Source organism: Electrophorus electricus, chromosome 5, assembly GCF_013358815.1.
Source record: "Electrophorus electricus isolate fEleEle1 chromosome 5, fEleEle1.pri, whole genome shotgun sequence".
Lineage (NCBI taxonomy): Eukaryota > Metazoa > Chordata > Actinopteri > Gymnotiformes > Gymnotidae > Electrophorus > Electrophorus electricus.
Genome location: NC_049539.1, coordinates 1,693,377 through 1,720,908, shown reverse-complemented (window position 1 = coordinate 1,720,908; position 27,532 = coordinate 1,693,377). Strand labels below are relative to the sequence as shown.

The following is a 27,532-nucleotide window of genomic DNA, read 5'->3' as shown; positions in this document are numbered from 1 at the left end:
CATCAGGCCGGCCATTTGTTCTGAAAAGCCTGGCATATTTTAAGATCAAGATTAAATGCAATTAGTTAACCTATCCTTAAATTAATCTGCTTGTCCGTCTTTTTAAATATTATTGCAAAATTATTGTTATTTTTGTTATTATTATTTCTTTCCAACGATGTAGGAATATCAGGAGCTAACAAATGGGAAGTGAACGTTCCATCCCATGTCCATCTCAGAGAATATAAGCAATTTCCATTTTTACAAATATTTTTAAAAATTGATTTAACCGCGAAGTTTTGGACAAATACCCGCGTGCTACTCCCATCTTCTTTACTCTCATACGCAGGTGGCGCAGTAATCTATAGCTGCCTATGATCATACGTCGGATAGGGAAACACCGGATATTTTTTAAGCGTCACGTTTGACTGTTTGTTTGGGGTTTTTTGTACTTTAAGACTTTGTTACGAATTAGGACGACCTGCGACATTAGCTAAAGTCGACAGCCGGATATGTGAAACGCAGGTGAGTTGACAAGTTCAGACAGAAGTATGGCAGCTGTGCCTCGTGCACACCAGGAACCGAAGAAAGGACATCACCGGGAATTTACAGACGTATCTTATTTGTTACGGAGTTAAAGAGACAACAAACCACTGGGGAAATACAGCCGGTCGCTGCTCTTAGTGTGGCGCGTGGATGCACGTGCACAATCTTCCAACAGTAAATGACATCCACTTCCTCCAGATGGCTAAATCATGGCAGATTTTGTAGGACGGCATAATTACATATTTTTAATACTTACAATTTACTATTTTAACATAGATTAGGTTAACGACACCGCAGGGAAAAAATATGCACATTTTCTTCTAGAGGAGGCAAAGAAAAAAAAGGACAAACTTAGTGAAAGTGTAAAATGTTTATTTTGATGATTTATACTGTGCAACAGTCACAATACAATAGTTATTCATACAGTCGACCAATAAGACAAATGAACACTTGAGTATTCAAAATTGTCTTTGAGCGAGAACGGGTGAATCTGGTAGACTGCTGCCTACAGCGCACGTGCATGACTATATACATGGGCCTAGACCGTGGCCTCGCGGCATGCGTTGTTTAACTCCCGCCTGTGAACGGGGTTCGTTAAGGAGAAAGTCCAACGGAGCAAAGCGAAATCACAACTGAGGTTTAGAATTTTCCAGAACTTCGTTTAAAAATTAAACACGCCGACTACAGCTTGACATTAACTTTTCACCCTAAATTTCTCTAAATACATACAGGCCTTTACCATTCTTTAAAATGAACTAAATATATATCTTCTTTGATATACTGTGAATACCAGCTGAATACATCAGGAATGTTTAGTGGGCCTACTTGCCCAAGAAAGGCGAACTAATGTTTTTAGCATGCTTTTAAGATCACGCTTCAAATACAAGCAACACATCTGGATTGCTTTGGAAAATGAAGACCAAAAGTAAAAATACATACAAAAAAAAAGAACTAATTCGGTCAATTATTTAACTGCGAAAATGCGAAGTCTTCTGGATGTGCTGCAAACACCATAACTATCAGTTCTAAACTGCTGCGCTCCGTTGCGGCCAAAGTTAGGCTATCGTTCCCAAATGTACTCCAGCAATCAGATGAAATGTGCCACTTCCACTATGTTAAAGTTACATGTGTAATATAATAAAGACGAAAAAAGGCGACAGTGACACGACGTTGGCATGGAGATAGCTGGATAATCTGGCGTTGGCTTAGGCAATTTATTACAATCACCCCGATGAAGTGGAGGATCCGTTCAGTGACGTTTTTCGCACTTTGTTGCCGAAGGTGAACTGTCGACTGGGACTTCCCATCGAAGAGCCGTTGATGGGATTAGGAATATGGGGGAAAGTGGAATGCGAAGGCTGGACTGGTGTGCACGGACTCGGCAGCGGTGAGGAGGTGGACGGTGCGCCAGCAGGACTGTTGGTTTTGTCGCTTGCGGAGTCGCTTTCCGAGCGGTTGGCGCTGTTCAGGCCATCCTGTGGGTTAGTAATCTTCATCTTTTGTGCAGTTCGGGCCGCACCCGATACTTCAAGGGCAACGGACCATTCTATGAAACATAAAGCAGTTTTAGCAATAATTATCTGAAGCACAGTCACCTGTTATGGAGAGACTACAGATCATAATCATGTCTTTGTTTTTCAGTACAGAAATTATTATACTTTATCCTGCCACCATACAAGCATGTGCACACACACACACACACACACACACACACACACACAGAATTTTAATGACTACACTCAGTTAGGGTTTCTTACCCGTCTCCATGTGTAAATGTAAGCAATGTCCATTAACGTGTAATAATCCTTCAGGGGTTCATCTTCGTACATAACTTCAATCTTTGGAAAGAATTAAAATGTCAAATCATGTTTTCATAAACAAAAAGATGAAGTTCAACAGGCAACAAACTTTGCTCTTAAGAAAATTATATTCCGTAAAATCCCAAACTGCCCCCCAGATGAAATAAATGTTGGGAGTGTTGGGGAAACGTCTGTAGTCACTTACCTGGAAAGTACAGGGTATGTCCATTTTACTTCTCAGAAACTTCCTCAAATGCATCACAGTCATAGCAGCAGGACACTGCAAGTACCTTTTATTATTTACCTTGAAAAAAAACCGCAAGAACCCTTAAAATATGCATAAAGTAGCTCCACTCACAGCTTCCGAACTGTTTCCAGAAGCATCACTGTCCGTGACGCCCCATTACTCTGGAAACCTTACTATACTGTTTTTACTACCTTTATATCTAAAAACAAAAATCAGACAGACAAACAATCAAAAAAAGACTATATTGTTCATTTGGGGAAAATTACGTAAATTAGTGGGAATGAGAGCATTTGGCTTCTCAACTGTAACAGATGGAGATCTCGTAGGGCCAACATGCTGTTAGAATAATACCAAATGATCCTTCGTTTCAAACCAGCCCCCAGTTTACAGCGTAAACCCTGAAACCTGCCCTTCTGTCTGCCGATGAAAGCAAATTCTTTAGCCATCAGAACGTTCCTTTACCTCATCTGTACTCTGCTTCTCTTCTGCACTGCCTTGCTGTTGGGCCCTAAAAAATATCAGAAGGTAAATGGTTTTTTTTGTAAACTACAGGCATGCACTTACAAAAACATCTAGGTGCACAATGTTCAATTTAAATTATTCCATTTGAAAATGTTTACTTGGGGTCAAAGAATTCGATTGAGAGACTAATAATCTCATCATCTGTGATGATCCTTTTCTCTTCATCTGCTACTTCCCCACGATCTTCGTTGGAACCATTGGCCGCTGAAAAAAAAGAAGAAAAAAAAACATTTTAATTAAACGAATGACCAAGAAAAGAAAAACCTACTGGTCAAAAATACGTGTGACCATGCTCACATACACACAAGCACAAAAGCACACATTACCCAGACTGTAGTCAGGCAGTCATCAGTTATATCAACCACTGAATAAAGGGTTTATTTTTGAGATACAGCAGGTTTACCATCTATTGATGGATGTTCAGCGTAGAAATCTCTCCTTCGCTTCATTTCATCTATAAGGAAAAACGGTGCATTAACACTATTAGCCAGGACAACCTGTAAATCAACATTAGACATTTTACAACCTTACGGACCCCACACTACAGATCCCTGGAATGCTCTCTGTCATGCAAGGAAACCCAACATCACACACTCCACTATTCCATTTTTTGTGCTGCTTGTGTCGTGCCTTAGGCCCGTTTGTGTCACGCATCCCTGCCCTCGTGTTTAACAGAACTTACTTTTGAACAGACCTGGAACCAGTTTGTACACAATGTCCTGTAGAGTTTTGTCAGACCTACAGCGGTGAAAGGCAAGATCTTAGAACATCCATGTATTCACAACAGCAACTGAAAGGACTTCACTGACAAATGTGCTGAAATTATAATGAGTCCCTCTCAAATTAAAATTAAGTTTGCTACAAGATGTTACAAACATTTCAGAATAATACAGAGGAATCACCCTTTCGTGATTTTTATAGTGAGGCAATATAAAGCATTATGCATGGAGAAGGTGAGTAATAGGGTTGTTGTTAATGCATTACTGATGTATATGAAATGAATGTAAGGGACGGTGGGCGAAAAGGTTACCTAATATTGAGAAGAGGCTTTGTTTTGTGGACCTGGACATCACATATAGGGCAATATTTACTGGTCTCCAGGTAGCGGACAATACACATTTTACAAACTAATAAACAAAGAAAATATTCAATATTAGATAATAAGTAGGACATTACTGGATAAGACAAATGATCCGAGATAAGTAACTGAGTCAGTACTTACAAGAATGCAAGCATTCTATGATTGTGGTGGCATCAATGAAATATCCGCCACATAAGACGCACATCAAATGCGGATTTAGCTCCGTGATCTTGATTCTTGTTGTACGATGCATCGTCATGGGAGATTAAGGCCCTGAAGTGAAAGGAATACACCGTAACCATCGCGTGCCGGCTCCCAGGAATGCCAAGTTACGTCCAACAACAACAACAAAATATTCCAAGGAGGCTCCAGGATATAATAGACCACTGGGATGTGTATCAAGTGGGAAGGTGATTAATGATCTCGCTTTCTGTCAAACATCGCCACAACGGAATTTGCCAGGCAACTCGCGAGACGATTCACCGCTGCTGGGAAGCGTCCGGAGGGAATTTGCAGGAGTGCAGCCGCTTGCTCTGTACCCAAACCGCGTTACACTAATGGACACGGCGGCACTGCAGTGCACTGAACAATACGACAGCCCAGCAGCAGAAACCTCCTTGAGTTGAATTCGTATTTAATCGACTGACGCATGCGACGGTTACTGTTTCTATAGCAACTTCGGTCCCTTCCACGTGGCAACAAATTAAGCACTCAGCGCAATGTCGCCCGACGCAACTTTTGAGCTAAATATGCTTTGGCTACTGTAATTTAAAAAAAAAAAAAAAAAAAAAAAAAAAAAAAAAAAAAAAACACACTCACGGACCTCATCTCTCCTGCGATGCCACTTCAATAAAAATCTACACATCAATGAAACTAAACGCGCATTGACAGAAGCACGAGGACATTGCCCCAAGGCGGCACGGGCATCGCTCCAGGCGCCTAGAGCACAGTTCATGGCCATTACCGCCCCCCACCCCCGCCCCCCTTCTTTAATAAAATAAAGAAGGTAAAATAAGACAAACTTGTTCAGCACAGATTTAAAGGGCACCGCGCTAGGAAACAGGCGCAAATATGAACGACCACCGACAGAGCCCAAAGGCTTATGCTGGCGCGAGCGTTTAAAAAAATGCCTTATCCTACCGTTCCTCACACCCTCGAGACGTCAGTCCCTACTGGACTATCTACATCACACTGAGCCCAAATACGCAACTTCATGCAATTTGCGCAAGCTACACAGACTTAATATACAGAAACGACTGGAGGTCAAATAAGAAATACGGAGAGTATCGTGGTTGTCTTCGACAAACCCTGGGACATTAAATTCAGATTAGACTACTACGGTTATGGCCCAAGATACTAACAAAAAAGATTTTTCAACAATGCAAAATGAGGCCAAATTATCCTACTCTGCTGACTTTTAAAGAATGTAGAAATACAGCTGAATATGGACAATGAACAGTCACACATCGTCTCCAAAGAGACCACCAGTTATCACAGCTGGTCTTTAACCTTTCAGTGGGTTTCGGCAGACGTATTCACTGGCCCATCTATCAGTTGCAAACCAGCGCAGAAAGGCAAACCCCAGAAGTAACCAGCCGACAAGACTGCAGCACGTTTAGTTAAAGTCCATTACAGGCAATAAGCCTGCCGAGTACCGACGAACAGACAGATGAATACCTGAGACAGCCGAACTCAACAATTAACAAAAAAAGTGGTAGCTATTATCAATTTACCTGTGCTATTGTAAAAAAAACAACAACAACAAAAAACAAAAAAAAAAACGATAACAGCACCGTGCACTGACAAACAATATTAGTTATCTAGAAAACAACGGTCAGCAGACTCCGCGCATAATGTATATAAACGACAGGAGAGCAGGGCGAAACCAGCGCATTAGTTCCTCATGTTAAATCGGCGTGTCAGGTGGGTATGATACCAACCCTTGCAGACAGACAGGCTAGGCCTAACTTCTTCATAATCCTTTAGCACAAATAGCACGTGTGTGACTATTTTTTTTAACAGGTGTCCCAAGCATCGAGAGGAAATAATAAGTTGTGTGTATCCTAGTCCAGACAGCTTTAAAATAACAAGACAGGAAGACGGACGCGAATCGCCTGCATTACACAATATTCAGCGTGACTTGTTTACAGTTGTGTGGACGAAGATTCCCTACACTTAAGTGCTGATAAAGGAAAACCCCAAAAAAGAGGGAGTAGAGTAAACATACTGCCATCCGTCTCATACAAAATAAGAGAACACGACCAAAAGGTACCGAAAAAACCCTACGTGAGAAATGATCATTTCTGAAGAATAAGTAGGCACGTCCACTCCGCTTACCGGCGATCTAAGAATAAATAAACAACTCGTACACAGATATTTTAAATTGTAACCTTATAATTTTACGTGCCTTTATTAAATACATTTCTTACTTTAATCAGAGAACGGCTTTCACTTACGACAAGCTTTGGTGACCCACCGAAAGCTGTCCAACTCTTCTCCGACAATTAGTCATCCTCATGAATTTAAGTTGAAAATACTTAGAAATAGGGCAATTTCTGCACCACATTTATTTCGGCCACTTCTCCACACATTAGGGGTTTCATATCTATAAAACTGTAGAATTACACCACGATACAATAAGAGGAAAACGCTTTTGATCACTGGCTCTTGTAAACATTTGACCCGACACGCTTGCGATTTTAAGCGGCTCGGGTTCATTAATAAACTTAACCACTGACTGCAGCCAGCAGGACAAAGCAAACACAGAAATCTAACAAGTCACACATCCGTTAACACGGTGTGAACTAATAAGGCGAGCAGCATAAAACCTCCAGAGAGGAAAAACTAAAAACCTGAAACACTGGACGGAGCGACAGAGTGCTCGAGCCTGTCACCTCCCGCACCAACCGAGACGCGGATCCAGTTTAAGCGGACAAAAAACAACAACGATGCATGCAAAGCACTCGGTCTGAAATTGCACGTTGGTAAGAAACGACATCGACGGACACACACCTTGCGGTGCAGACGCGAGTCCTCGGGCGTGAAGGAGTTTGGACAATGAAAGTTAGAAGTCGATCAGCACGAACTGAGCGCGAGCCAAGCGGCCATCTTGAAGCGAGCTGCAGACGCTGTCAGTTGCACTAAGAGCACGGCAACGCCAGCGCGCGGAAGGAAAAAAAAAAAAAAAAAAAACGCTCCACCGCGAAGATTCGCAGTCACTTGTGTTCACGCCACTCGCTGTTAAAATGCGCCGCGAAAATGCCGGGTTTCCCCTCGGTTAGATCCCGCTATCGCCTCTTCGGAAAAGCGCTGCGCTGAAAGCTCAGTGGAAACTGACACCGTCCCCAAAATGGCTTGTAGTTCGACCGCCCCGCGCGTCACGTGGCACCGCTCCTTAAGGGCGGCCCGGGAATATGTGTCGGTGTACTCGCGCCGGCTTCGCTACTGACGAGTAAACCGAGAATTGTGAGAACAGCGCGACGCGGTCCTGAGTGTCGTTCCGGTTGATTTTATTTCATCATTATTTCTATTTAAAATGTGGAATTGGCATCACTGGTCAAAGCATCGCCAACTTCGCACCTCCATAAGGCATAATTGCACGTCACGGTCACAGTGCAAAGCCTGTGCATCAGATGAAAGCATGTAGATTGGCCTACAGTACATGCCACGAGAAGCAATCTGTTACCCGGCCAGTCATGCCTTTGTATTGATAAAGGCAATGGTCAGCTGGAAAAGGACGCGGTGGGACAGACCGATGCAGAAAGCCAACCTCTCGAACTTAACAGCAGTAGCGCTGTTCTTTCGACATGCTTTCATCTGTTGGCCAATGCCGAATAAAGGGGTTCCAATAGAGATCATTATTTATTGATTTTCGTCTTCTTTTGGCTCCAATGAGCACGCCGTCTTTTTGTTCGTGAGCTACCCTACTGGTGCATAAACTGTTTTGATTGAAAGGTCCAGTTGGACCTATTGTACAAACAACTTTAACTGGGCCCGTAATGTAGTGTAATGGGCCTGTTATACTTTAAAAACGACTGCCTTGCAAGGAGGCACAAACGAATTAACTATATGAATTGCTAATAACAGGCAGGACAAAACTCAAAACCGTTTCCCACTTCACAAGAGACGTTTGTATCATATTTTATTTAATACATTTTTTAAAATGAAATTACAAACACGAAAATGGCACAAAAGCAGCAAAACACGTCATGTCGTCTCCGATGGGAACTGGCTGAAGAAGGATCTGATCACGGAAAACGGACGTGCGCGCGGCTAAAGTTGGGAGGCGCGCTCCATAGTTTTACCTGCGTCCTTGAGTTTTGCCACCAGATCCTAAACAGGGTTTAAATAACGTTTGTTAATTCTCGCAGGTGAAATATCACAGCAATGTTTTTTCACAGCAAAAGCAAAGACAAACGTAATTTGAGATGCGCAGTCCTCCCTCGACTGAGACAAGCTACAAACACTCCATACGTGGCCTTGCTGGAAACATTGTCCAAGAGTAAACTCTTTCATTTCAGTATTTTCTCCCAACTAACCTACGTTCTGCTTTCTAATGTCTTTTTATCCTCCAAAAAGTAAGCTACAACTCAACAGACCTGATATGCAAGTTGATGGACAATAAGTCTACATGCACTTACCAAATTTAAATCAGACAGGCATGATGCGCCTTTTTTGCTTAAAATTACAAAGACTCTGTAGTACCGTTCCAAGGAACCCCATTCAAACAGCCAAAACGTCTCCATAAGTCAAATATTGGAAGCAGGAGCCTCAGCTCCCTCAAAGCAAAGTTGCTGATAATAGTTAATACCCATTCGGTTAATTGGAGTATTGCCCGATTATCTAAAACCGATTCAGAAATCACTGCGCAACGACCCCCCGCCCCTCCGATATTTAAAAAAAAAACAACTGCACTGGCTATATATATTTATTATTTATTTTTATCTACGTACAAAACTAAATAAAAACCACCATGAACTGGAACCTTACCTGTATTATCACGGAAGCTTACACTGGCCTATCAAGTTACATTTATTCAACAGTATGATTATGAAGAGGATCCCTCCAGCTCCGAGACAACGCAGAATGTCGCTGAAATTTAGCTGTTAAATATATTTGGTGCACTCGTGTACAAAGGTCAGTGAAATCCAATTCTGACAATGCAATCTGCAAAATTAAGTGCAAATGAACTCTCAACTGTCTTGCAAAGTGAGAATATAAAGTAGTACCCCATTCTGGCAACTTCTGAGCTCGGATGTTCCTGTCACTTCGTAGCAACTATTATATGAGATTCAATTTGTATATTTTAGCGTGATATATGGTTATATACTACGTAATGTTCATACAACGTATGTGACTCGATTATTAATGGGGCGATTAATTATCGTGTGTACAGAAATAAAAACCTAACATATATAAAGACAAGCAGCAGACATTTCATAAACCGCACGATTTTTCTCCTCCACACGCATACATCAGGTCAGGTTTCACAGATGTCAGAGGTCAACAACGTCGTAACGTCAACTAGCACTTTTCGACGTTTTATTCATCTCAAGCCAATGCTAGCAAAAATATTTAGTGCGTATGACAGTAGTTTGCTTCCACATTCCTTTTTGACTACCGCTGGATTTCACATTTTTGTATAACACATCGTTTTAATTCAAACATCTCTTGGGACGTTTCGCAGACATGTCATACCATTTCTTCATCCGAGATGTCAAAATTGAAAATGATTAACCTGTAGGACACAAACTCAGGCTTGCATCCTGCTACAGGGGTTTCTCGACACGGTCACCGAGTCTCCCCTGCAAATCTAGATCACATCTCCCTGGACGCAGGCCTACGAAGCTACCCTATATGGAACAGTCAATGAAGATTTTTATTAAATCAACAGAATGTATATGATCTTAGCATTTCAAATACCTGAAGTTGCTCCAATGTGCAACTAAAGTTTACTTCTGAAGACGTTGCTCCGTTCTCCCCATTCTGTAAAATGACGGTTTTTAGTCAATGCAATGCACTCAACAGGTTAAAAACCCCGACGAACTGCTGAATAAACTGTTGTAGACCCATACCTGAGTGCTGAAAGAAATCAGATAGGACGGCTGATTGACCTTATGCACGTGGCCATTCTAACAAAATAAAGAGAAGCGGTTTAGAAACGTATTGGTCATCTCACACCTCTATATTTAGCCAACAACGCGGGCCACCTTTATACAATAGTCCAGACGCCACGACGCATCGGTTACATGAGGAGGACATCCGTCGATGCTAGAAAAGCCGATCAAAACGTAACACGTTACGGGTGGTAAACGGAGTAGCGTACGTTCCACACACACAGCCCGAGATCCAAAGTCAGCTCAATGGAAAACTAAATAGGTTAATAAGTTTATTACTCACCTAGACAACAGATTCTCCAGACTTGTTTTGTTTTTCTAAGGAAAAAACAAAATTAATTGTAAGTCTATTAGAAACAACACCTTTACATATCAAGCGTCACTTTCAGTAAGATACATAACCTGGTATGCTGTATAAAAAGCGTCCGATCTTTCAGTGTCAAATTTGACCTCTTCAAGGCACGAGCTGCAAGGACACACTTTTTTTTAAATCTCAGAAGCACGTTGTCAAATTACGACACACTGCAGAAATAGCAGTAGACATTTTATAAAATAGAATTTACCTAATAGTTGACTTGTCTGCATTTTGCTTCACTGCTTCTAAAATAAACGTTGTTGCTGCGACGTGACAGTGTTTCAGAAGAGCTTGATCAATGATCTTCAGATCTGGGTGATCTGCGACGAGCCGAAATAAAATACACTGCAATCATTTTTAACACGTACGCCCATATCTGTCTCTGTCCACACACACACACACACACACCCCTCATGTAAGAGATGAAAGAGATTTAGCATAAGGTTATACACTGGTTCTTTGTGAAACACCTCATAACACACCATTAGCTCCACAATACGTAGCTAACTGGTTACCCGGCATCTAATATATCCAGGTTCACTGCAAGCATTAAATGCATTCTTAGGTAGTCATTATTACTCATCATGTTGCCAACATACTATGAACAGGCTACAGCACATGCTAATGCACTAGCCTAGCCCAAAACATCCATCTTAGTCGATCACTGAGCTGTGTGAGGAGGTTCGCACTGCACACATCACATGGAGACGTTGCATGCCGATTAATCGACAGTTTAAGCATTGCATTTCTGCTAGTAAAGCCAGGCGCTGCAGGGGCTGACACTTCAAGCTGCTCGTCTTCCTTCACGTCTGGAACTAGGCCGGAAGTTCCCGAGCGCGAGGGATCGACACAGCCATCTTACCGAACACGCCGTCGGCTCGCGAAGACAGCAGACTGCGGAAGGCCACTTCGATTAACGCCGTGAAGTGGTGCAGGCCGAGATAAGCGGGGTCGGCCAAGGTTTGGAGCCCCTTTGCCACCGAATCCGACAACTCCATTTTGTGCAGCGAAGCTAAGCTTTGGTCACGTGATTGAGTCAGCTGACCCGAGGCAGGCACCCGCGTGATCCGGCGCGAGGGCGTTTGATGAACGAAATCAAGCCACGCGACAGACCTCAGATCCGATGAAGTACACCTGCGGCAGCGCTTTATAAAACATTTAACACCTCCACCATAGTCTGCACTCGATGTTATAAAATTAGAGGTATTTGCAGAGCCAGTGTTGCACGTGTTTTGATGCATTGTGTAAAGTTTATGCTTCAGTTAATTTTACTTCTATATTGTTTGAATCCAGCCACGCGCATACCCTTGTCGCGTGTAGCGCTGCATTTTTGGTGATGCACCTATGGTGACCGTCGTTTTGGGCACGAAGGATTTTCTGACTGAACAGCGTAGAACAACACATCAGCATTAAGGATGAGCTGCTTCGAGACTAAACAATATAATTGAAACCGGTCGGGTATTTCCAGTTCTGATAACCTGAGTCTGGTTATCCAGGTCTACAATAGCCTATATTATATAGAATTATTTATTTTGTGAGGAATGAGTGTGAAAATGTAGCTGTATATCTAATATATACTCATTTAAAAAGCCATGAATGCTACTATTTAAAATACATTGTATCAGACTGGACTAATCTGTTCAGAGTTTGAGGTGCTAACATCTTTTATGTATCAAACTTAAATTTTATATTTTTTCTTCAAGGTACATGAAGAGAGATCACAAGAAAAAGCAAATACAGAAACCCTCTTAAGTGACCTCTTCCCTGACGTTTAGGCTACACGGTGTGTTCGCTGATTAGATTGTAATCCTTAGCGATTCTCTAATGAAATACATTATCTCGACGCTTGCATCGTTTGTGCACGTTTGCATGTTTCCAGAACCTTTGACTCCCAAAGCTAGTTGGGAATTCTTAAGTCATTGCGAAGAAAAGTCTGTGGTTCGTTTTGTTAACTGATATCCGAAAAATATATAGATGTGCAAAAAGGTAATCCGGCTATGGACACCGTCCTTCTTGATTGTGGATAACGCATAGGTTATAATTATGTATCATTAAACAGGTTTTTATACTGATATGTTTTGCTTCTTTATTAGTTTGATATTCATTGACTTCAGAGGAATGAGACAAATATGTAAAACAGAAACAAATACTCAAATGAACCGTATGTCCACAGGCAAATATCTGATGCATTCTCCGTTCTTAGAGGTTTATTGTAACCTAGTTCTACTTTTTATGGGAATTCTTCACGTCGAAGCAAGTTGCGTTTCGACTTGCTGTCATATTAGGCGTTTTAAGTAGGCTAAATGGTGTGTTGCCAAGCGAAACGGCACCTCGGAGCTTGAAGCAGCATTCATTCATTAATTCATTCATTCAATAAATCAATACTTTATTTTTTTTATTTGACCTGTTTATTTACAAAACAGTGCAGTGTTACGCCTCTTTAGTATTCAAGTAGTATTCAACATTCTTACTTGATTTAAACAGTAACATTTAAAATGTAATGATAAATAAGTTGCTAACATGGTATGTTCATGTTACAGAGCTGTTTTCTTTTACATGCTATGTTAGCATGAGTGAATGAGTTGCTGTTTTCACCGATCGGCTGAACAATAAATTTCATGGACACGGTCATTTTCTGGTCTATAAAAATATCTTCAGTATTTATTAGTGGCGTCACCTCGTATTAACAGATTTCGTATTCGCAGATTCTTATTATCGGTGTTTGACATTTAAAGTTTGTAAATTAGGATAATAATAATACTTTAACACATTGTAATAGGCCTAATATAAAAACCACAAGTCTTACAGTTGTGGTAATGTTGCAGAGCACATCTGCTCTCTCTAAAACACCAAATGCCTTCGATGACCTTTGCTTTAAAGCTAAAACTGCTTGGATACATCGGCATTAAAACCTTTTGTCAAATGGCATTGGCTGTAGAATATGCATGATGCCCGTGTTTAGAGCCAACACGCAGCTGGAGTCACACCGCATGTTGAAAAGAAAAGAAAGCATTGTTTATAGACGCAAAAATATTATGAATAGACTACACAGACATGATTTAAAGAAGGAGAAGCTAATTTAAACATGTCCAAAGCCCCAAAATTGGAATAAAAATGACATTTAACCAGATAAAGCTATACACATAGCAGTTTTCTTCACGCAGTCTTGAAAAGGAAACAGCAAAGATTCATGAATAATTTACAGTTATAGTTCGAAAAGTTATTTCTATTTAAGTGGTTGAATTTTGCGCTCGCTATACTAGGCTATAGAATACCCAACAATATTAACGTTTCACTACTAATTTGATTATGAAGACTTAATATGTGGAAAACTAGTTAAAACGAATTATTATGATGCCCACTTAACATTTTACTCTGATTAGAGATATGACTCGTAGCCAAAACGTCTGACCTCATATGGGACAGCAGCCATCTTGTTTACGGCCTGGGCGGTTCCACAAAATGGATGTTCTTGATGAATTAATAGACCTATTAATAGTTTTTGCTACTCAGCTGTTGGTAACACCAAATGTTTAACAATAAGACAATGACAGCGTACTCGACCTATGTTTAAGGAAACCTTTTGCGTTGTCAGTGAGACAGTATATTGTTTTATTAGGGGGAGGAGATGGTTTCCGAGAAGTCGACACGGCTGTTTTGAAATCATCTTTCCAGGGGTGCAAAAGCCTCTGGAATTTGTTCTTTCATCTTAAACATATAACATCGTCTGGAAATATACTATCACGTCCCACTTAGCTTTCGATACAGTATAGGGTCGTCACGAAGCGTAACTCTGAGTGGCAGAAATCATAATACTTTCAGAGTTTGAACTTCTGAATAATCAGTAACAAAGCTACAATCTGGACAAGTAATGTATCATAAAGTAAGATAACTATAATTTTTCAGTCCTTTGCCAACGTTTTCACAGACACATAGCCCACAGCCGTGTACTGTAATTTGATGCATATATCCGATATATATGTGTCTGTGAAACCCTTTCCTTGCACAGCTGATGAAGGACCTCTATCTGAAACTCTGAAACGTCCTGTTTCTCCGGAAACTTTATATATATATATATATTATTATTATTATTATTTTTATTTAAACATTGTAGTGAAAGTTTCCAGAGAAACAGAACGTTTCAGGTAGTGGTCTTTCATCAGCTGTGCAAGCATATATAGCTTAATATATAGCTTATATATAGCCTACTTCAACAGAACTTTGAATATCTAGCTATCTAGCTATCTCTCTCTCTCTCTCTCTCTCTCTCTCTCTCTCTCTCTCACTCTCTCTCTCTCTCTCTCTCTCTCTCTCTCTCTCTCTCTCTCTCTCTCTCTCTCTCTATATATATATATATATATATATATATATATATATATATATATATATATATATATATATATATATATATGTGTACACACACACAGAGAGAGGAACCATCTCATCCACTCAGCTATTCCGTTGTGTCATATGGCGCATACGTAGGCCTGGGACGTGGTTTAAAATAAAACACTGACTAGTCTGCATTAACTGTTTTGGCATTATTTATTTTTGTTTTATTGTTTTTAAATCTACTGATTAAAATTGGTATTTCAAGGAAAAGGCCTAACACTATCTCTGAAATGCAGATAAAAGTTAAATATAACCAAAACATGTAGGCTTAAGGCAATTTGTATACTTTTTTCAAGATAGAAGTCACATAACCCATAAGTATTACATCACAATAAAGGATAGCCTAAGACGTATTATAGCGTGTAGCCTTTATGAAGACATTTTCTCAATTAGGAAACGGTTACATATTTTCATGCATGTACCTACTCGCAAAAGCACAAGTGGAATATGAATTCTTGGAAGAATAATGAATAGCTAAACAGGCTGTTTTTATATTTCTCTTTTTACATTTTTTAAATTGGTAATTATGCCCATATTATACGGTATCCAGCGAGAGAGAGACTAAAATACAATGTGTTGAAAATGACTTTAAGCAGGCTATCGTATACAAATTTGAGAATTTTTTCTTTTTATTTTTAAATTTATTGTAGGCTTTTTCAAGCGTGTCAGAGGTTAGATTTATTCATAATTTGAAATTAAAAAGCGGGAAATTTTAATTCAGAAGTGGCATAACGAAGGAAGATTATTTTTAAATTATTGATGTAGAAATAAACAATATATGTGGACTTTAAATATTCACTGTTGATTTGTAACATTTAGCTGTTGATTTGTAACGTTTAGCTGTTGGGTGTCCAAGAAAAGTAAGAACAAAATAGAAGAATTAAAAAACCCCAGATATGGTGTTCCCTACTCTGCCAATTTAGCCAATGGAAGGTATTCAATAACAAATGGTGAACTATAGCTAACTGCAAACGTACTTTAAATTAATCAGTTACAGTGAAATAGTCAGAGTCAATAGTTTCGCTGTGAAGTTCTCCCTACTGGCTAGTTTAACTATAGACAACATATGCATGTAACTGAATAACTACTGTATGGGTTATATAGAAGGATATTAAGGGACTTTATAAGACAAATAGAAATGTACATTCCTATTGCATTTACATTTTAAACCTCTTTAGAAGAAGGTCCCAAAAGCACCATGTGATTTTGAACTGGGTGAATATTTTTTCTGAACTAAAATAGGGAAATTACATGATTTGAAAACTTCCAGTAAGCATTATAACAAGTGAAATAATATAATCATTGTTACCTGTTTAAGTAACATATAGGCCTTCTAGATCAAAACAACTAAGAATGTGTTTTTAAAAATCTTTTTTTAAAAACAACGATTAATACAGCTTTAACTTTAAAAGTAATTTTAAAATGTTAAAACTTTGTCACCATGCCGAGAAAGGTTGCAGTGTTAGTTGTAGAGGCTGCTGCACCTTTATAGGTCAGGGTCCTGTCAGCTGTAGGTCTGTGCTAGAAGAAGAAAATCTAGACGTAGACGTATTTAAGCGTTTGGCATGTCCAACAAGGCTTTTCTGAAACAGAAATAATTTTTCTTTCTTTATTTCTTTATTTCTCTTTCTTTCCTGACAGAGGTGCAGATTGTGCCTTATTGAGAAAATGATGAAACTGTGCCCTGTTTACTTTATCACCGGTGAGATAAACTAAACTAATTCGCCCTGCGGACCTACAGAATGAAACGTGTCACGATAAATCCACCGCTGAATGAAACCTGAGTGTAACGCAGCAGGAGAAACAACTTCGGCGTTTGTTGCAGAACAGACTGAACTTTGGTAAACGCCGATACGTGCTGCTAACTGAATATCTGCATATCGCTGAGATCAGCGGCGCCTCATTTTTGGCTCAGTTAGACGTTGATTCTTTTCACTGCAAGATCGCCGGGTTATTTTTTCTTTTCTTTTCAAACAATTCACGAGTTCAAAACACGAGCCGTCCCGTGTGAGTGATTAAGTCTCCGTCTCCTCGGCCATCAGATGCTGACATCTCGGCCCGTTACGCCTCGAGCAGAGTTTTTACGTCAAACCACGGGACGCGCGACCGTCGTTCGGAATTTCGTGATGGGCAAGATGAACTTTGTCGTATGCCGCATCATTTTCAGCCCGACGCGGAGTGACCTGGCATGGCTCATCCTCTCTGATTAGCTGCAAACCCCAGCACGTTTACAATAAACCACTGCGGCGCGCGAACTAGCGAGGTAAATGGCGCGAGGTGCACAATCGGAGAGCCTCCCAGTCTTTCCCTGGGTGCCGTTTTCGTGACGCCTACAAACCAACAACAACTTCTCAACCGAAACGGACTGACAGTCGTCGCGATTTTGAGCACTGCTGCTGCCGTACCAAGCATGCTTAACCGGCCGCGCTCGCGGCAGACACATGCCCCGCGACGCACAGTAACCGCGCGTGGAAACAAGGGCGTGGGCTAATAAAACGATTTACCCCTGACTCTCTCCAGTTGGTGAACTTGTTGCAGTAATCTTCCCCCGTAGGGAGGTTCGTGGCTAAACCGCAGGAAGCACGTCTCTGGCGGGGTCTGTGGTAATTACTTTACCCCCTCTGTTTTACGAGCCTCTCTGGTTTTCATCCACGGAGCTCGGAGCAGTTTATTAGCGAGGTTTGGGGAAACCTGGTGTTTTTAATGTCGCCCCTAAACCCCCCAAATCATGAATCGCTGCAACTACCAGGTCAGTTTGGAATTAACTGCTGCGCGGGAGGCTTTTAAATATCACTCTTTGCTTTTCTCTCGCGATTTCTCCTCTCCCTCTATTTAAACTGTTTTACTTCAAATTAGCACTAAAGGTGCAAAACGTTCCACAACAGACATTTTAAGTTGATTCTTTTTAAAATTATTATTTTGTTAGTTGGTTGTTACGCTGTTTATCACGTTGTTTGTTAATTGTTACGTTTTACTCTATTCAGAACAAACTCGGGCACTATTGTCTCGTGTTTGCAAATGTCAGATGTCCAGAACCCAGCGCGGGCCTCTCGGGGTGGCTTAATATACCTTGATCTAAGACGTATCGCTTTGATCGCCAGGAGACGGCAAAGCAGAAACGCAGAAAACATCCAGTGTGCTTTAAAGTAAAGTAAAGTTGAAAAAGTACTTTAAAGTACACTGCGGTGCAGGCTACGTGCTCGTGCCGTGCCTGTTGCACGAGGCTAGGGCTTCCTCCTATGGATTTTAATTGCGATTACCGAGTTATTCTGCCCCCTATAGGAGAAAAAAAAAGTTTTTTTCTGATGTCAGTGTCGTATGTAGCCGAACCGTTTGTAAGAAAGCAGTTCAGGCAAATCTTATCGCACAAAGCAGGGACGATGCGGGTTTTTTTTATTTTATTTTGTTGATTACCAAGAACATCCAAAAATGATTAACAATTGTGCATCCGAGAGAAGCTCCAACAGACGGTCACAAATGCGGATACCCCCACGGAAGACAGCGTTATTGTGAGGAACGAGCTGTCAGCAGTGAGGTGGCTGTACTTGCAGGACGTCTATTCACACGCGCCATTCAGCGAGCAGCAGAACGACTCGGGCCTGTTGAATTGGTGAATGAAAACTCATTCACCTTGACCACTGAATGACATCTACCAGCGTTCACAACAGAAGGGTTGTTCTGATGGGGCGTAGCTAAATATGGCTCAATCTCACTCTCACTAAGTAAATAAGAACATTTGGTCTGTTTTAGATTTTTCAAATAAAAATGACATTTACCACGAAGTGAAAGGAGCAAGAATTTTCAAGTAAAGTAGGTTTATAAGGACCAGCCATTGCTGTGCTCAAGAGGTCATTTCAAAACATTTCAAAACTGATTATGCTGCGTAGCCTGGATGGCTCGAACCGTCGAATGAATCGTGGTAGTCCATCAACTCACAGAAGACCTACAGTAATTAAGTCCTGCAGTAAGCTTTCATTGAGCTTTTAAAAAGTCCAAGTAAAAGGAATGACAAGAAAATTCGTAATAAAAATCTGCAATTTATGTTTAGTGCTTAAAGCAGATTATACAAAAGGGTGGTAATTTACATTGAAAATTAATTTTGTTAATCACCAGTTATACTTGTTTACAGTCACTTTACACTTAAGAGTCTCCCTTTTCATATGCCAAAACTAGACCTTTCAGATGACAGGGGAGGTTTTTCACATGCAGGGAAAGATCCCACAACCACAGAAGAGAAGATGAGGAGTTCTCCACACAGAGAAGACAGGAGTATGTCAGAGCAAGGACCATAAACAGAACATTAGACCTACTGAAGCTCAGATACGCCAGACATAATTCATTAGTAAGTCTCCAATAACAAAACGTAATGAAGATTGAATGAATGAATGAAGCAAGCTTATAAGACAAGTTTATATGTGCAACACGACGAAGATAGGAATAACACACACACACAAACATTACTTCCCCGGAATAATCTCTGTCTCTCTTGTTTTGCGCGCACAATAGTGTGGGCGGGGGGTGCGTGGGTGACCGCATGATGGCAGTGGTGGGGTGTGATTGCAGACAGTGCGCGAGGAAGGAATTGGGTTTTTAGGCCCCAATGGCTTTGAGTCGGAGAAGAAGGACAAAGAACTGGTAGCCGACAATGTGGCGAATGTGAACGTGTCTCTTCAGTGCACGCATAAACCGACCGCGCGTCCCGGCTGTCCTACCGCTGACCATGTCAAGTGCTTCTCTAGGTGTCATGCATCGTTTTTATTTTTTATTATTTTTTAATTTGACATGAACACCAACACTATTCAGGCAGTATTGTTGTAACAAGGGCGCCGTGAGAGTTCACACTCATGTGTATTCAGCTTGTTGGCCAGTTTGTGATATATCTATATAAAAAGTACTACATATCTCATATTTCTACTTTAACGCACCACATTTGTAATATGTCTATTTAAAAGCCTTGTAATTCTGATGCTAAGCGTGTCAGTATAAGCAACTTTATTATACTTTACATTTAACATTTACTTTCCAATTCGCAAGAAATATCTTTGTAGAATAGGCTGTAGTGCTTGCTCACAAATTCTAAAATATTTCTAAACCACCGTTTTTACATGTAGAAGTTTTATAGCCCAAGCATATGGTACTAAATAAAGGCGTAAGTAATTTTCAAACGTCTTGTAATCTTGGTTATCGTGTTATTGTGGACTATTGTTGTTATTTTGCAAAATGTGTGACATATTTCATGTTCCATATTTATCAGCATATTGGTCACGAAATGTATCCTTAAGAAAATGGATTTAACAAGCACAGTCCCGTCGGCACGGCTTCTCCTGCAGCGCCCCGTGCCTCGCCGCCGTATTGCCTGTGTAAGTCGCCGCTTTTCCTCCGAAGGCAGGTGGGAAAAGCAGCCGGTACCGGTGTCCACCAGCCTCCAGCACGCTACGCCAAACGGGGACAGCCCAAGCTCCGTTTCCCTTCGTACTCTTTGTCTCATTCGGAGTCATTCATTTCCCCTTACTTTTAAACATTAAATGTATATTTCTTAACAACACGATAGCGTTATATAGGGAGTGAATCGTAAATATACGGTAGTCCGTTTCGCTCCCGCTTTCAGCAGTCGCTGGCGGCTCGCCTAAAGAACTGCACGGGTCGGGTTTCGTCACCACCGTGATCCTAACGTCGGCGTGTTCTCAGTACATTTCGCAGTTATTTGCTAGATAATTTCTCAGTCGCGTCAACAAACGGCAACGCAAAGCCGTTTTTAATTTCTGAGAGGTGTAAGCTGTAACAAAAAAAAAAAAAATTTGTTCGTGGCTTAGAATGGCATAAATCTTTCCATCAAGCGTGCTGTCGTGCTTTATCAGGCTTACTGCAGTACTTTATTGGGGATTTTTGAAAATGTTGAAAGAAATGGAGGGAGGTGCTACTCGGTATTTACTCTGAAGTTAAAAATAAAGACTAGTACACAGTAACAACAGATGTTGATACGCCATTTATGCACGCGCTTCATTTATGCATGCACACAGATAGATAGATAGATAGATAGATAGATAGATAGATAGATAGATAGATAGATAGATAGATAGATAGATAGATAGATAGATAGATAGATAGATAGATAGATAGATAGATAGATAGATAGATAGATAGATAGATAGATAGATAGATAGATAGATAGATGTACGTATTCAGCTTCCGTCGTGTAGCAATCTAAGGGCTCGCGAAGTGCGCAGGGAGTGGACGTGCTCCTTTAAGCAGTTTAGTATTTACTGTGCAATTCCTGCAGCTCTCGTAGTTACACGTAACTGTTCTCGTTTTTTGAGCCGGTCGCGTTAGGATTTAGGACACCGGAGAGCGGGAAACGTTGTGTCACGTGGGCCCGTTATATCTTAAAGCTATTGTACTGCGTGCGTTAAATGGGAAGTGTGAATCGCTGTTAATATAAAGCTTCTCTTTACAGTCACAGGTCACTTCAAATAAAACCTTCTTTATCGTTACCGGGAAACAACACCTTGACTCGGTGCTGTTGGCCTACACGGCAACATAATAATAATAATAATAATAATAATAATAATAATAATAATAATAATAATAATAATAATAATAGCACTTTCACTCTTTATGACTTTATGACTCTAGCCACTATCGATCATTATGGATAGGTGATTTCCGTGTAGACAACAAAGCTCTTCTGTTGGTCTCTCAGGATAAGCTCTCGAGGTAATTGTGGTCATTTGTGTATTGTTAATTTTATTATAAATTAATTAAACTTAATTTAGTGCGAGATTAATTACAGGACATTCTTCATAAATCTTACATGTTTTATGGATAAAATCAAACTTAAAACACACACACACACACACACACACACACACACACACACACACACACACACACACACACACACACACACACACACACACGGTAAGCATTTGCTCAACAAGTTGGCTTTGTGGCGTATTGTAGCGTCCTCTCTGAGGAGTGTGAACGTTGCCCGCGCCGCCGCCGCTCCAGTGGCGATCACTGTGCTTTCCCCCCTCCAGCGCTTACTGACCGGGAATCAGCGCGAATGAAAGCGTTTTACAATCACGCTCGCGCGGACAGGGTCCTCTCCGAGTTCTCGTGCAGGAGGTCTGTGCCTCTGTTGGGAGGTCGGTTTTCATGCGCACGATAAACTGCAAGGGTTCTCTTAGTCTCTCCCCTTCCTGTTCGTATCTTAAAGCCTTTTCTTGATTTTACCTTTCAAAAATATACAAATATACAAGACGATGAACTGCAGTAGATCTTCTTGTCAAAACAGATTTATGAGACACCGATTTCTTTCGGTTTTACCGTTATATCCGAAATCTAACTAAATATCCAATATTTATACTTATAATGCATGCCATAATAATTGCAATATATGTCATAATAGATGTTACCTAAATGGCAGTAGCAGATGCAATTATTTATATGTGTGTATATGTAAATGTTTCGTGATTCTGTAAGGTTCAAAACTGTACAGTATTTAGCCTTAAATCGGACGCGTGTCCTCTGCTGTAACTGCCCGGTCGTTGCCAGTAGCGGAAGGTTTCGTGCTCGGTGCGACGGGCCGCGCGCTCCGCTGCTCTTTACGTCATCAGGGGTACGGCTCCAAAAGGTCAGAGCATGGCTACCTCTGACCTGCCAACGGCCGAGTTAAAGACCAAGACACGAATAACTCGCTTGTTTTTGTTTCTCCTGTTTGACGATGTGGCTTAGTCAAATATAAGTCACTGAGAAATAAAACCGAACAAACAATCAAACAAAAAACACCGCTAGTGAAGGTTAAATAATCCTAACCCCAAACCATAAATCTAAACCCTAGTCCATAATTATTTTAAGATATATTGAATAAAACAAATTGAATAAAAAACAAACAAATAAAAATATCTGTGTAGACTGTTTAAGTTTCAAATACTGTGTAGAGTACCAAAATTGTTTTTTATAAAGATGTCTCAGGAGATATCCAGATTGTGCAGTAAGTATCCATGCACAGGGATCATGTTACATCTGTTCTATAATACTGGAAAACAAGAATCAGTCTCAGTTAGGGCAAATTATCCTAGTACACAAAGCTATTTTCTGTGTTATGTTACATAGTTCTGTGAATGTGTGTATCCTCATGTGTGGTGAAGATTTCAGTCTGTGCTGTGTGACTGTGTGTTAATACTCATTTTTGCCATGGTGTTTCTTTGAGCACTCAGATCAAGTCCTTTCTGATGATGGATGTGGGTATTTGTAATCTGCTACTGTGTACGTGTGGAACAACCACAACCTCTGCTGTCTGTGGGAACGTCTGCACTGAGCTCACTGGGGAGTTTTCGTGCTTGAAGGTGCCCCATCAGGAGCACAGCAGCAGAACCTGCCCTGTGCTGCAGTGGAGGCCGTGTCTGCCTGCTGTCTGCAGGCCAGCTCTGCCACAAAACAACTTCCCTTTAATTCTCACTGTGCCACGAGATCGAACAACCCCCTCGAACGGACTTTGCCCTGTGCGTTTGCTGTATCGATCTGCTCCCCTGCCGCTGTGAAGTGTCTTCCCATCATGCCGCACTTTGGCCGTCCCTCTTTGTCTCGCCACTCGTCTGTCTGTGTCAGAGGTTGGAGAGTGATGAAATCTTTGTCCCCATGGCAACAGGCACCACGTGGGCTGGGGCAGGGGGGGTAATACAAGCGGATGCCTGATCTATGGTAATGTCCATCAATAGGAAAATCAATGAGGCATTGATCCACAGCCTGGCATAGAGAGCCACTGAGTGTGAGAGAGAGATGAAAGTGTCTGCCAGAATGACAGAGATGGCAAGAAAGAAGGACGTGTATGAAGTGGAAGACGATAGTGCAGGATGAAGAAAGTAGCAGAAACAAGGAGAGGGCAGGTAAAGGGAAAAGAATAGAGTTGTCTAAGAACAAGACAACAGAGAGAGAGAGAGAGAGAGAGAGAGAGAGAGAGAGAGAGAGAGAGAGAGAGAGAGAGAGAGAGAGACAGAGAGAGAGGGAGAGAGAGGGAGAGAGAGACAGCGAGAGAGAGAGAGAGAGAAACAGAGAGAGAGAGACAGAGAGACAGAGACAGCGAGAGAGAGACAGAGAGAGACAGAGAGAGAGAGAGAGAAACAGAGAGAGAGACAGAGAGAGACAGAGAGAGAGAGAGAGAGAGACAGAGAGAGACAGAGAGAGACAGAGAGAGAGAGAGAGAGAGACAGAGAGAGAGAGAGAGACAGAGAGAGAGACAGAGAGAGAGAGAGACAGAGAGAGAGAGAGACAGCGAGAGAGAGACAGAGAGAGACAGAGACAGAGAGGGAGAGAGACAGCGAGAGAGAGACAGAGAGAGACAGAGAGACAGAGAGAGAGAGACACATACACTCACACACACACACAGACAGAGACGGGGGGGGGGGTCAGAGTCCTTTGGATGGCTCAGCCTTTTTTCGGTTCCAGCAGAGCCCTCCTGCTTGGCTGGTCCTTCACGCAGGCCCACGGACCCTAATGGAGGGGGGCCTTCAAATGGAATGCGAGACAAGGAGGGTCAGGGAAAGAAAAATCAATTTAGTCCGAAACTGCACAGCCTAATGGTGATGTGGAGGAGAAGTTCGCATTTTTCTCCTAATTGCCTATTTCCAGGACATAGAGGCCAGGCCCCTGAGCACTAGGTCAATAGACCACTGCAATTAAGTGATGGGACGTGTTCGTTAAGTTTGCTCATTCCTGCAATACAGGAAATAAATTACATTTATAAGAATGCCACATGTCCACTTGGAAGCTAAATATGATAACCTTACAGTAATGCACATTTGCTGTCTGTCATTTTAAAATTGTAAATGTATGAATTTGACTTAAATCTGTTTCAGTAGTAAAGGCAGGTACCACATTTCTTTTCTTGTGCAACAGTCTATGGGCTTTCCAGAAATTGTAAAAAATATACATTTATATATATATATATATATATATATATATATATATATATATATATATATATATATATATATATATATATATATATATATATTATATTGCCAGAATAGCCAATAGCCTATTTTATGCTCAGTGGTATGTGGATGTAGCCTATAGTCAACTATATACTGTATATGTAGACTATAACATACTGTACATTATTAGTACTTCTGAACACAAGTTGCCGTGGTGAATAGTAGGTTTGCATGGCATCCTGATCACTATGGAGACGCATGGGCTGTTTCCCCTCTGAACACGCTCTCTCCCTCTCCCCACTTGTGAAGTGAAAATGGGTGCCATAGCAACGGCACACACTGTTTACAATATGAAGTCTCACTTCATCATGAGCTGTTGATGGGTTCAATTTGCATGTACATTCTCCTGGTTGTCTATGTGTGACATGCCGTCGGAAAGATGAAAGAAATATAACCTATAATTATCCCTTACATGGATAACAGGGGTCTTGTTTAAAATAGAATGTTTAATTTTAAGTATTTTCAGTGCTGTCCAAGGATTTGGAGTTCATTGCCAAGCTCTAGCCTACATTGTATTTTAGTTTTTAAAATTGATTCTTATCACTAAGAGGCAACCTAAAAATGGGATATTAGTTTATGTAGAAATAGATGATTGGTTTATGTAGCTAAAATATTGTGTTATTGTGATGTACACATTTCTTATTTTAGATAGCATTTTATTTAAGTTTTAAGGTTAAACATTTATAGCCAAACAATTACAATAATGTTAGTTTTAAAATGTGTTTGTTTGTTTGCTTCCCTGTTCCCTCCGTTTGAAGAAATTTGCTGGAAAAAGGAAACTGTTCTTTGAACACTGTGAGCACAAGACGTTCAAATGCTTCCATAAAACACACACGAACAGAAATCCCAGTACCTTTCCAGTAATCTCTTCTGTGCTTTGTCGCTTTGACACAATAGTAAAGGAACATTTTCTTGCCTATCCAGAAGACAGAGTAAGGCGAGAGGAGAGTGGATGGATGACTGCTCTCGGCCGCACGCTGCGGAGAACGTAGGCAAATGGAGCCCTTACCAGGAAATCCGTTCAATTACGGCACACCACTGTGCTCCAAACACAGCCACTGTCTGTTTTAAAAATCCCTTATTAGCAGTAATTCAAAAATTACAATCAACATGGCTTGAATGTAAAAGTGATAATAATAATAATGATGATAGCTGTAATGATATAAAGGTCGCCCAAGAAGCCGGTATGAGTCGGCCATCCTATGTAATAGTTTGAATACTACAAGCTCCATATTAAAAGCCTGCTCTCTGCTAGGGCTAATGGATAATCTAGCCTCCATCCATCGTGGAGTTCTGCCCCTGGGGAAAAAGGGAGAAGAGAGAGATAGATGGAGAGATGGAGAGATGGAGAGAGAGAAAGAGAGAGAGCGAGCGAGCGAGTGAAGGTGTGTGAGAGAAAGAGAGTGTGAGAGTAGAGAAGGTTTTTTTAGAGGTGGGGGGAGGTTAATTTGCACATATTAGAAAGGGCAGAATTTCTCATTAAAAAGAGATTGAAGTTGATATATGTCTGTATGAGCCTGACACACTGTACATTCTGACTGTGATGAGTCCTTGACAGAACAATGAGGCTCCTCTCGGTCTCCCTCCTGCCAGGGTTACAGAGATGACTTGAATCCAACTCACCCTGCCAAACACGAGCACCAGATCACCAACAGATACAAGGCTAAGACAAGAATAAAGTCTTTTATAATAAAATAACAGCAACAACAAAACAACAACAACAAAAGTGGAATTAGTGCCACTTTCCTATCGCTCAGGTGAAAGATGAAAATTGAGTTTTTACCTCAGCATGTGGAATACTGCAGTGCCTTATGAAATAAAGGGATTGGCGCACTGGGGCTTGTTTAGTTTTCTTGTGTGCATTAAAGGTACTTCATTGTTTGTGTGTGTGTGTGTGTGTGTGTGTGTGTGTGTGTGTGTGTGTGTGTGTGTGTGTGTGTGTGTGTGTGTGTGATGGTTAAAGTGGGTCTCAACAATGTGGACCTTCAGCTCAGTAATGCAGCAGGGCAGAGATGTAGATCAGAATACAAAGAAACTATTATGTGTGGTATTGGCAATTTTAACTTCAAAGAGAATCTTTCAATTTGGGGTTGGTTCTTTAAGTATCGCAGTAATAAAATTAAACTTTCAAATAATTTGCTTATAATTTGTGTATTTTTATATATATGATTGGCATTGTTGAAGATTTAGATAAGGATTTAGGTATGGTTTACTAATTCTGACTTTATTTAGAAGGGATGCAATTTACTGGCCTCTCTTAAAATAAAATAAAAAAAAACAAGTAAATAATTTAGAAGAAAATGGTTAATGATGGAATATAAGGTGAATGTGATACAAAATGGTTCTGGCAGTAATGTTCTGACCAGTGGCATTAGGATTGCTTTATACAGGATGAAGAGCTTCGGTAATTCTCCACTCTTACCCAGACCTGCACTCCTTTACTAAGCCATGAGGTAAGAAATGACATTCTAAAAGCTTTCAGTTGTGTGAAATATATCTT

At 40.8% G+C, this 27,532-nt stretch overlaps 2 protein-coding genes across 2 annotated transcripts; both read right to left on the bottom strand.

Annotated features, from left to right (window-relative positions):
* Nucleotides 1-880: 880 nt before the first annotated feature.
* On the bottom strand, nt 881-7,527 carry bmi1a (bmi1 polycomb ring finger oncogene 1a). The gene is given in 11 exon segments (XM_027028512.2): nt 881-2,033; nt 2,036-2,071; nt 2,283-2,363; nt 2,530-2,628; nt 3,034-3,079; nt 3,192-3,297; nt 3,497-3,547; nt 3,776-3,831; nt 4,124-4,220; nt 4,316-4,447; nt 7,187-7,527. Coding segments are annotated over 10 exon segments (975 nt in total). The 5' UTR covers nt 4,434-4,447; nt 7,187-7,527; the 3' UTR covers nt 881-1,748.
* Nucleotides 7,528-8,289: 762 nt separating this feature from the next.
* Nucleotides 8,290-11,689, bottom strand: commd3 (COMM domain containing 3). The gene is made up of 8 exons (XM_027028513.2): nt 11,508-11,689; nt 10,854-10,965; nt 10,693-10,756; nt 10,574-10,608; nt 10,384-10,444; nt 10,249-10,305; nt 10,097-10,159; nt 8,290-8,506 (listed from the first exon to the last, which is right to left on the bottom strand). The coding sequence occupies exons 1-8, from the start codon at nt 11,641-11,643 to the stop codon at nt 8,447-8,449; spliced, it is 588 nt and encodes a 195-aa protein (XP_026884314.2). The 5' UTR covers nt 11,644-11,689; the 3' UTR covers nt 8,290-8,446.
* Between the last annotated feature and the right edge of the window lie 15,843 nt (nt 11,690-27,532).